General features: G+C 43.0%; 1 protein-coding gene across 1 annotated transcript; it reads left to right on the top strand.

The window, feature by feature from the left end:
* The first annotated feature begins 1,819 nt into the window (after positions 1-1,819).
* LOC134489335 (transmembrane reductase CYB561D2) lies at positions 1,820-9,699 on the top strand. Its single transcript, XM_063291955.1, has 4 exons — positions 1,820-1,886; positions 4,879-5,186; positions 7,814-7,851; positions 8,525-9,699. The coding sequence occupies exons 2-4, from the start codon at positions 5,060-5,062 to the stop codon at positions 9,026-9,028; spliced, it is 669 nt and encodes a 222-aa protein (XP_063148025.1). The 5' UTR covers positions 1,820-1,886; positions 4,879-5,059; the 3' UTR covers positions 9,029-9,699.
* Positions 9,700-11,716: the final 2,017 nt, after the last annotated feature.

Raw genomic sequence — 11,716 nt, 5'->3', positions numbered from 1 at the left:
CCCCACCCAGCAGCAGCCAGCCCCAGCCCTGTTGCACTCACACCACACCTTGCAGGCCACCCACGCACCCTCCCCTGCCCCACAGCACCACTTACCTGCCTGCCTGCTTGCATGCTGCCTGGGAGTTGCTTAACATACAGTAATCCTCGCTTAACAACAGCAACAGGGAGTGCCAGCATTGCCATTGCTAAGTGATGTGGTCACGTGACATTGTGCTTTATGACCACATTGCTTAGTGATGGACATTCCAGTCCCAATTACTGTTGTTAAATGAGGACTATGTGTACAGACTGACCTGGTATTCAACAGCAGCAGCTGAATAGGCATTAGCATTTATTTCTGGTAATATTACCTCCTGCACTGAAGTTGAATGTTTAACCTAAGTATTAAGCTTACATTCTTCATAATTTTAGCTTATTAGTGGAAGAGTAGCACAATTATCCATGCTGCTGTGATCACACCGACTGACTCCACTTGCCAGTGTGTGCAGCTAACAAACCAGGATGTGATTTGTCTGTGATTTATGTACAATCTTGTATGAACCAGGGATGATTTGTTCTTTGCAGGACAAAAAACACAGCTGTATTATTCTTGTTCATACAAGACTAAACAAATCACAGATCAAACTGTCAAGATCTAAGAGTCACCCACTGGCAGAAAGAGCCAGAGGGAGCAATCAGGGCAGCATTTTGTAAAATGCAACTCATTCAGTGCTCAGAAACTGTTTTGAACAACACAGAAGGCAGCCCCCAGCATTCTCACTCTTTGGTTCCCATCAACAGCAGAGGAATACTACACACAGCACCCACGAAAGCAACAGGTACCTGTCTGCCCACTCTATCCATCAGGCTTTGTACTTTTCAATCTTCTAAGTTGGCTGGAAACAATCAGGTCCCCTATCTTTCACTAGAAGTTCTCAGTCAACCTTCCCATTTAACCTTGCCATTTATGTGTGCACAATTCTGCAAACTGCAGTACTTCAAGATGAATCTACCTAGCACAGTCCTAGCACAGAAATTCTGGGAGTTGAAATCCACATATCTTAAAGTTGCCAAGTTTGAAAAACACTACTTTAATTCATTAATTACAAGCAAGAACAGTTTTTTAAAAAAATCTAAGCAATTCCAACTATTCTTTGCAGAGAGCATTTTTCTTTTTAAGAGCTGACTGAGAAGGCCTGGTGGAAGAAATCTTAACCTCTACAGATCTAAGAGTATTCTTGCCTGTAATCAATAATCAAACTGCCTACGAAGTCACAGGCTATTATTGCTCAGGGAAGGCCTGATTGATGCCCAGTCCCCTGAACTGAGAGAAAGCTATCTAGAATCGGCTCCTGGAATCCTCGCCAGATATTGCGCCAGTGGCGGGAAGCATCGGGAAGCCTTCACACGGTCTCCTCCTCTCAGCGGGCCACAGCCCAGCGCCCAGGCTCTACACCTACCTCCTACAAGAGCACGGCCGAAGTACGCATGTGCAAACCCAACTCCAACAGGGCGAGCGAAAGAGCTTGGGAAAAACAGCAATCTCAGGGCGCGTGCGTCTTGGTGGGCCCGGAGAAAACCTTCCTGCAGCTTTCCGCGCACAAACGTGCTCACCCATCCACGCACCCCCTCTCCCCGCCGGTAACAATACTGTACTGACGCTAAGACAAGACTGGAAGGTACGAACCTGCCCTGCTTGTCACGTGTCACAAAGTTGGTTGGGTTCGAGAGGGTTTCCCGGGTGATGGGCAGCGCGGCTCAGCCTCTCAGACGCAGGGACTGGCCGCCAGGGTAGGAGGAACACACGACGAACTGAATGGACTTGCCCAATCAAAAGGCGTCAGATACTTCCTTGGCTTCCAACGGAGTTGGTGCTCCTTTGCAATGCTGCAGTTCTCCGCGGAGGTGAGTTCCCGGGTATCTCCTTCAACGCGGTTGGATGGAGCCGGAAGAGGGATGCTTTTCTAAAAGCCTCGTGAGCTTCTGGGTGGTGGGCGGATTAGAACAGAGCTGCCGGAGTGGGTGGGGATCTGCTTGGGGATTCCAGGGCTTGGAATGCTTTTGTGAAGCAGGCAGCCCGGGAACTCACGCTTATGATCCTGGCAAAAAGAAACCTAGATATATTCCTCGATTAGTGGAGGCATCTTCCCCAGTTGAGGACCTTCCACATAAGTTGTACTACAAATCTCATCGCCTATGCCAGTTGGAATCGAAGATATGGGGTGGGCAAAGCTGGGATGGGGACGGCGGTTTTATCCGAGGAGAATGTGTCTCCTGGTGCTGTCAAATCAGGTTCCGTGGAAGAACTCCACATTCTCTACCTCTCCCCGTAATGATTCTCGAAACTGTGCATCATCGCTTTGGACGGAGCCCTAAGGTGTCTCTCTCTTTAGATAGCTTGGCTCCTCCTCCTGTTTCCTTCCTTGTATTTCGCGGCCACCTCCACTTTCAATTGTGCCCGTAAGATACACGGTGCCAAGTCGAAGCGCCCGCTGCCCTAGTCTTTCTTCTCTTTCAAAACGCTCAGAGGGAGAAACTGCCTTGCTACTGAAATAAAGGAGAGGAGGGCCATGACGTCTGTCCCTTTCCCTTAATACTGTATTACAGAGAACAGCCTAGGCTAAAAGGAAGTTGTGTTATTTGTGGTCCAGCATCTTATGGAACCCGGCCAATAGGCGATCACATTAAACGATAAGTTTTATTTGTTTAGGCATACCATGTGATATGAAAGCCTATTGTGTAGGGTTAACCTGCTTTGATGGATCAGACCCTTAGGTCAGCCAAACATTCCTTGGTTCTAGTCTCATTCCTTTTTTAATCCCATGGCTTTATTCAACTAAGATTGTATCTCTACAGTTTCCGCCATGGGAATGTGTAAGAAACACATGCATGTATGATCATATGTTTAAGGTGCCTGCCAATTCCTTCAGGAGAGAATATTTCATGGATGGATTTTGCAGTGTCAGAAGAGATGTTCACCTCATGATGATGCTCACTTGGTAGCCTTGGGCAAATTACCATCACTCAACAACAGCAAATATGAAACGAGGAAAGAATTGTACATCTTGTTTATATTGATACAATAATGACCAATAAAAAGCGGGTGAACAGATTGGCCATACAGCTTGCAGCCTGTATAGTGCATAAAAGTAAAATAAAAAATCATTGGCGTTTCCCATTGGTGCTTGTGACTGAACAATTGTTCAAGAGCATTGTCTCAAAATTTTGTTTTTCGGAGTTTCAAATATTTGCCATCTACTTCTGTGCTGCTCAGAGGCCTGCAGGTGGGCAGCATGATAGATGTGAATATGAGCCTTGCTGTGTGCTTTAATCTGACACATCTTCAAACATATTCATAGCATATGACTGAGATGCATTTCCATGGACACTTGTAGTAAAGTACAGCTTGAATGTAATTCTGCAGGCTCTTCTTCCAGAAATCATAATTTCCTAGTGTTCTAAAGTGAGAACAAAACAAAACAGTAATGTTTTAAAATGTATTATGCTTCTATAGGGAAGGCTTTGGTAGTGTGCTAGTGGTGAAATGTAAGTTATTGTGCTGGAAGTACAGGATGACTTTCTCTGACTTACCGGTCATAGAAAAGGGTGCTGCGCAACATTCCTTTTTAAAAGGCACTGATAACTCTAAAAATGAAGATCTGCAGTGCCTGCATGACTGCTGTGAGTTCAGCTTGAAGAGGTGGATACCTTGGTCTCCACACATGAAACAGAAGTTATTAATTGTTGTGTTCACATGACGCCCCCAACGAACCAGAGTAGCCATCTATATTGTAGCTTACCATGATGTGTTGACATTGGGTTAAATTAAACCATGGTTAAACTAATCACAAGGAAGCATGTTGGGCCTTACCTATGCCTGTGTATCAAACATGGCTATGTGTTTCCCTTCTTCTGCTTGTCTGCACTAGTTTGTGGTTTGGTATCAATCTCTGTCAGGGAAGTTTCCCATACTTCTGAATGTCAGCTGAAGTAGACAGCAGAAGAAAATGATTGCAGCAGCTTTGTTGTTGTTGCATATTGCAATACTGATACCATTTCCCCCTGAATCTAGACCAGTGTTTCTCAGCCTTTAAGATGTGTGGACTTCAATTCCCAGAATTCTCCAGCCAGTATGCTCCTAATGATTTCATGCACACATCCATGCCTTCCTCAAGGATGTCTTTTGACTTCCCTGCCTAGCCTGGGTCAGTGTTTCTCAAACTTGTCAATTGTAAGATGACTTCAATTCCCAAAATTCTGCAGCCAACCATGCTGGCTGGGGAATTCTGGGAGCCGAAGTCCACACATCTTAAAGTTGGCAAGGCTGAGAAACAGTGGTCTTGACCGTGGAGCTCGATCAGCATTAGCAGTGTATTTAGGCCTCCTTCAGCCATTCAGGTTTAGATCTGAGTGCTCTGCATTTAGTCAGTTTGATTCCTATAGGGAAGAGACCCCTCTTTTAATCTGAAGCCCACCGTATATCAAAAGTTCAGGAAACCTTGCCCCAACAGCAAAAAACTCCACCCCATCATGTAAAGTTAGGTATGCTTAATGGACATAATATAAGGAAAAGTGGGGAGAGGGAATGACATTACAGTAAGTAATTGGAACGGTAACACTTTATGGTATGACATTACATTAAAGGTACCAGAGTTGCAGTTGTACTGATGAAAGGGAAGCAAAAGAACTCTGTGTCTAAAAGTCAGTTTCCTTTCTGGCAGAATCCCAAGCCTTGATGGGAAATCTTTGTTGGAGATGGAGACTCTGCTTTGACAGCCTAGGTTTTTTGGTTACACTTGAGGAGTAAAACCTATTCTTGGGTTTTCTGCTGTTTCATGGATGCTTTCATTTCGCTTCTCCTTTTCTTACTATTATCTGCCCCCATCCCTCTCTACAGAATAATTGACAGAAGCATGAGAAGCCTGGCCCAGGATTTTTTTGTTCAAGGACAGTAGTGCTTGAGCTTTCCCTCGCTTTGAAGTTCTGGGGCATTTGAAAGGTGTCGCGCCCAACAGCAGAAGACCGATAATCAGCGGACAGTGGAAGGCCAGCATCTTATCATTCATCCTGGAGAAGACATGGCTCTGACAGTTGAAACAGAGTCTCAGATTTACCTCTCCCTCAGAACTGTCTTTGGTGCAGCCGCGCACCTTGTCTCTCTTGGATTCACTGTTGTCATGGCAGTGCTCACCAGACCTGGATCAAGTAAGGAAGGGGCAATGGGAGGACCGTGCAGGGATGTTTCCCCAGTAGCAGCTTGAAACAGGGACAGGGATGCCCAAGATATACTGTACAGTACACTTATCTCAAATTTTGTCCTGCATGTGGCTAAATTACCTTAGCCGCTTGTAGCCATTGAGATTATCCTTAGCCTTATCCAAGGCTGATTTAGTGGGTTTGGCCTTAGTTGTCTATAGGGCCAAGCTCTTAAGCTCTGTTTAACATTCCTGTTCTTAATAAAAAAAAAAGGTTGAGGTTAGAGTTGCATAGAAAGTCTCAGTCTAACAACAGAGACTTGTTCTATAGTGAAATGTATGTCGTATTATTGTTACATATTAAAAGAAAAAGCTAAGTCTCCTATGAGTTGAGATCTAATCCTGGTGACTTTATTGACATACAATTTACCATTATCTTCTCCTAGGATGTTTTCTGAGTCCCCAGTCCAGCCTACCCCCTGGTAGTCTCCCATCCGTATAGTAGTTTACCTTCTAAGCCAGGCCAAGCCGAGGCAGGACTGCCACTGCCTGCTATATCCTGACCTTAGCTAACAGGTCAAGGCTGAGCATGGGGGGTGGGGGTGGGAGGGAGGGAGAGGGCAGGTTCAAAGTCACCCAATAGTCTCTGTGGTTGAGTTGGGACTCGGACTTGGATCTTGCCAATTCCAGTCACCCATTTTGACCAACACTGCACTCTGGATCTTCCAACCTCAACCTACTGTGTATGTGTAATTAAGTAAAACAGTTAGTGGAGTGGAGAGGTTAAGGTTTTGTGCTTGGACTAGTTAGGCTCAAGGTTCAAGTCCCACTCAGTTATGAAGCTCTCTTGATAAATCTGGGCCAATCACTCCTTCAACCCCGCCTACCTTACAGGGTCACTGCTGTGGAGACAGTATTGGGAAAAACCCCATATATGCTCCATTGAGTTCTCAGAGAAAAATATTTTTTTAGATTTTTTATCGCTCCTTTACTTTTATAAATAGGGTGGGAAACATACCTAATACTCCTTCCTCCTCCTATTTTCCAGCAACCACAACCTTGTGAGGTGAGTTGGGCTGAGAGACAGAGACTGGCCCAAAGTCACCCAGCCAGCTTTCATGCCTAAGGCGGGACTAGAACTCACCGTCTCCTGGTTTCTAGCCTGGTGCCTTAACCACTAGACCAAACTGGCTCTCTACATAAGAACATTTGTGTGTGTGCCTTTGAGTCATTGTTGACTCCTGGTGACTGCCTGGACAGGTCTGTGTAGTTTGGTTGGCAAGATTTTTAGAAGTGGCTTTGCCTTCTTCCCAGGGCTGAGAGAGAGTGACTGGTAAAATGGTCACCCAGCTAGCTCCATGCCTAGGACTAGAATTCACGGTCTCCTGGTTTCTAGCCATAAGGATGTTTAATATATAATAATTATCTGTGACTATGACTAGACTGCATCTTTAGTATATTGCCTGGGCTGAGTTTGTCAGTATCTTTAGCATTAAAAATAGTTTACCATTTGTTTTTGTTTTATGGACTGCAGACTGTGAGCTACATCCCAGTAAGCTCATCCTTTCACTGCAGTGTCTCTTCCAATCCAGTTATAGTTCTTGATCCTCTGTGAGGAAAAGGTAACCCGTTTCTCTCAGTGAAAGTAATGCAACAGTGAAATAAGAGTCTTAGATGCAAACAAAAACTTAACATGGGTTAAGATCCATTTTCAGTGGTGACCAAAGGACATTGACAATATGCATCTTTTTGAAGGCTCACAGGAAACAAAAGTATGAATCAATATAATAATGTTTATATTACCAGTATCACATCCAATTCTGAGAATGTATACTGTGTCACCTTACTATGAATATTATGTAGTATAAGGGTTCATGAATTAGGACTTCAAAAGTTTACACTGTAATACATCTGGTTTTTGTTTTTTGTTTTAATTCCCCAAGCCAATCCTGCTACTCTTCTGGAATTTAAACAATTGGTTTTCAGTTTCACTAGGTTGTCACTTTTCAAAAATGTTTTATTTCTTCCTCAATCTCATGTAAGGAAGAATTGCAGAATTATTAGATTCAAATTTGAAAGAACCTCAGAAAACACTTATTTCCCCCAAAACTAGCAGGCTTCCAGTACTGGCATATTTAGCATTGTTCTGCTTGTAGTTTTCTCAGAGTCAACTTATTGATGCTATATGTCACAATCTGTGGGCATGCCAGTTCTTCTGCCTTGGGGACACAGCTTAGCTTCTTAGCTGCACAAACCTTTCTAGTAATACAAGGATGCAGGGGCAATAAATGTTTGTTGACCCCGTTTTGCTTAATTTGGGAGAGTTTAAGAATGTGAACGAAAGCCTTGTGCTTCTGTTTCTACCCTTAAAAGCATCCAAAACTGGATGAAAATTATCCCTAATTAGCTACCAGATTTTGGTGGCATTAGCTTTGGTGGCTCTAGGGGCTCCAAATGCAGTACCAGTATATTGCATGGGGCTCCTGAGAGGTACAGCCATAATATAAGCCTTGGGTCTGATTATGTCACACTAGGGCATTAAGACTTAAATGAATGTATTGAATGTAAGGAGCATACATTACCTTGTCAGCCACTGATTAGCCAGCAGAGATTGATTTTGCTCTTATTCCTTTCCAGGTGTGTTCTCCTGGCATCCTTTCTTAATGTCTCTTGCGGTAAGCCAGACAAATATATTATTTGACATCATTTCCCAAGTAACTATGACCTTAACTTTTATGACAAGTTGTTCAATTTGCTGGCTCTTCAGGCAGAAAGACAGAGTGCTTTGTTATACATAATAGAGGGCAGGAGCTGACTCTTTCCTATGGAAGTTGGGAAAAATAACACAGCACTTCTGCTTTCCTGTTTCAAGAAAGAGTTAATTATCTCCGATTTCTCTCTAAATCTGTATTTTCTCTTTTGCAGAATTTCATTTAAAAATTATGTATCTTCTTGAGAAGGACCCCCCCGTGGGCAATTTTTTTTTAATCTGTTCAATCTTGTCTGATTCTCGGAGACTGCCTGAACAAGTCCCTGTTTTCTTGGCAAGGTTTTTCAGAAGTGGTTTGCCATTGCCTCCTTCCTAGGACTGAGAGAAAGTGACTGGCCCAAGGTCACCCAGCTGGCTTTGGGCCTAAGGTGGGACTAGAACTCAGGGTCTCCCTGTTTCTAGCTTAGTGCCTTAACCACTACACCAAACTGGCTCTTGTTGACAAATTAGTATCTCACTTAATGTCTGATAGTTTACCAAATTTTCACATTAAATACTGTATTGCTAAATATTTTTGCAGCTAACCTTAACTTGGGAAATCCTTGTGCTATGTCTTTCTCTATCTTCCCTTCCCCCAGTTTTCCTTTCTGATGACAGAGGCCCTGCTGACCTTCTCTCCAGAGAGCTCCTTCCTCCGGTCCTTCTCCCGCAAGGCCAAGGTCCGCTTCCACTGGGCTTTACAGCTGCTTGCTCTCATCTGTGCGTTGCTGGGTTTGGCCATTATCAGCTATAACAAGTACCTCAATGGGAAAGAGCACTTTGTCACGTGGCACGGCCAGACTGGCTTGCTGACAGTGGTATATGCTAGCATGCAGTGCACGGGGGGCCTTGCCCTGCTCTATCCCAAGCTGATGAAGAACTGGACACTGAGCAAACTGAAGCTATACCATGCCACCTCAGGGCTGATTGGGTATCTACTTGGTTGTGCCAGTTTGATGCTAGGCATGTGTTCCTTGTGGTTTACTACAACTGTGACTGGAATCTCCTGGTATCTGATTGTACTGTGCCCTATTCTCACTAGTTTGGTTATCATGAACCAAGTGAGCAACGCCTACCTCTACCGTAAAAGAATCCAGCCTTGAAAACCATCTTAAAACAAGACATCCGTGTGGGATCCCTGAAGCATTTCTGTATTATCCGGAAGGAATCCATGTCTATGTACAAGAGTACTGGAGCTCAAGAATCTTTTTCTACCTGCCTCTAACTCTGTATGGATTTTTTTTTATTGCTGTCATTCTTCAGTTTTCCATAGCATAGGTGCCTATGCTGTCAAACCAAGTTTCCTGCAGTCCCATGTGGCATCCTGTGTGAATACTGCTGGAAGTATAACAAGTATTAGTGTTGTGTAAGAGCCCAACTGCAATCTGCTGGTGCTCTCCCTGCCCCGAAATCAGTGGACATATTCTGATTTAGATTATTCTTGATCTGGCCACCTACATATACAATTGTAAATCTAACTTGCTCTAACTTCCTTTTCAGATTCTTATTCAGTTCTAAGGCATGGGCATATTTAACATTCCTCTTTGAAGGAATGGCTTTTATCCAACGTAATAGCTTTTTGTTTGCAGTAACAGTCAATTCTCCCTATGTTTTTAAAGTCACATGTTATGTGAAGGTACAGTATCCCCAGCTATATTAGCTAAATCATATATGCTGATCAAGGCCTAATAATATATTTTACATTTTTAAAAAAAAGTAGAGTTGCTTTCTGCAGAAGGAAATTCTGAAGAAAACAACTTCAGAAAATGAATACTTCTTTTACCTGTTGTTTTCTGTCCTGCTCCCAAGGGCTTTTATAGCCGGCAGGATTTCAAATGCATGTTAGCATGTAACACAGAGGTAAGTCCTCAGCATAAAACACGTCACTTAAAACCAGCGTCCCTCCATTTTTCAGATACATTAAGATTACTGTAACTATATTCCCAACCAAAATTCTGATTTTCTGCTCTACAGCTGAAGGCTGCAAAGCTATAAAAATGCACTTTAATTTAAAGCAGCAAACAGGGACATACATTCCCTGCCAGAATTTAAGTTATAGTTCAGCCATTTCTGCAAGCTATAGGTTATTAGGCCTGATTTAATGGCACAATGGGAATGTTACCAGAGCGTAATGGTGAGTCGCTTATTTTGCTAAGCCTTTAATGAGTTTTCAAAAGACGTGTCCCCCAAAAGCACATGGTCTCCTTTTAGGAGCAAGTAACCCATGACAACCCAGATAACCACCTCCTAGTGCCACTAAAGTGGTTATAGACAAAAGGCAGAATTGGGATGGAATGGTCTAAGGTGGGGAGCTTTGGGCACAAACTGTTTTTAGACAGAGATGAGAAACTACAGGGTGAAGAACACAATTTTACCCTTATTGTTGTATCTAAAAAAAATGTTGAGGCCACTCAAGAGTCTGAATGACCGTCATAAGGCACATCTGACTCTCTCCCCTTCCATGACCAGATAGTCAAGAGGGAGTACCAAATCTCTCTTCTCTGCGTGGTGGCTCCTTCATACCACCTTAGAAATATCCTTTTGTATTTCTTCTCTACCCTCCCCTCAACTTTCTCTTCTGTGCTTCCTGCCTCACTATGTGCTACTAGTGAGGCTGAAAGCTGACTCTTACACATTTGTACTCAGAAGCAAATTCACTTGGTTTGTATATGCCTGTGAGCATCTAGTAAGGCTTATCCCACCTGCAGAGAAGAGGCATTGCAAAAACTTGAGGGGACATGCATCTAAAGAGATGTGCAGAGGGCTGGGATACAGCTAGATCTGTTTCTTTCAATCTCTCTCAACACTTTTTTTATGGTGCAGCTTCAGGAACAGTACTGTGTGAGATGAGGGTTTCCCTTTTGAATCTGTTCCTTGACAGTATGCACTGAATTCAGAAGTGATTGTCAGGCCACAGGTTTGGCAGCTATGAAGTTTCAGAGCACACTGGCTGGGTGAAAACTAAGTTTACAATGGGATTTGTTTGGTTTTTGACTTAGGGTTATGGTGTGCATACATTGTACACCATTATGGTGTATAAACCATGGTTCAGGGTTGACTATTTTTATCAGCCACGCCACAATAGTTTATTCAACAAGTCATGGTTAAAAGGAACCAAAGTTTAGCACAATGGCCGAACCCATCCCACAGCACTGAGCATAATGGCTGACATAGTGTGCTGCTTTAGGTCACTGATAATTCAATGATCATGTAATAATGAAGAATTTATTCCTTTTTAAGCCACAAAAGGCAAGAACCAAGTAACTCCCCTCTTGAGTTTCCACAGTACTTAACTCCTGATCTTCATTCTCATATTAAATAGTCTCCTGTTCCCTAAAATGGGGTCTTCTTATGGCAAATTGGTGATGATAGCTTAGAGTGATGGGAATTGCCAAAACTCAATGGAAACTTGGAGAAAGTCTGTCACAGGTGACTGTAAGCCTCATCTTTTAGACCTGTAAAGAAAAAAAGAGGCCTGTTATCCTCTGTTCAATAAATCAAGCAGAGTATCCATACTTGGTTTTTGACCTAAACTCTTCAATATCTGAGTAGTAAAGAACCACAGTTCTAATAGTGAGATCTTGCAATTACAGACAGAAATGCACAGTCCTGATTGGCAAAGAAATCCTCTCATTTCTTCAGACTTAAGAGTTGTTTTAAATTGCAAAGTTCTTTCACAAAAATGAGATATATCATGCAAGCAGAGCTTGAGAACAGGTTTGTATGTGATTAAGTTCATGAACATAATTGGCATTTTCATTCAACTTTAATTCTTACATGAAAATGTAACT

This window comes from Candoia aspera, chromosome 2, assembly GCF_035149785.1.
Source record: "Candoia aspera isolate rCanAsp1 chromosome 2, rCanAsp1.hap2, whole genome shotgun sequence".
In the NCBI taxonomy this organism is placed as follows: Eukaryota; Metazoa; Chordata; class Lepidosauria; order Squamata; family Boidae; genus Candoia; species Candoia aspera.
Note: the sequence above shows the minus strand (reverse complement) of the source record. Positions and strands in the feature narration are given on the sequence as shown.

What these genes read in the sequence shown, in the direction of transcription:
- LOC134489335 (XM_063291955.1), top strand. Translation starts at nt 5,060, where the DNA reads ATGGCTCTGACAGTTGAAACAGAGTCTCAGATTTACCTCTCCCTCAGA. An exon ending in GCTCACCAGACCTGGATCAA is followed by an intron (nt 5,187 to 7,813) that starts GTAAGGAAGGGG and finishes ATTCCTTTCCAG; the next exon opens with GTGTGTTCTCCTGGCATCCT. An exon ending in CTTTCTTAATGTCTCTTGCG is followed by an intron (nt 7,852 to 8,524) that starts GTAAGCCAGACA and finishes CCCTTCCCCCAG; the next exon opens with TTTTCCTTTCTGATGACAGA.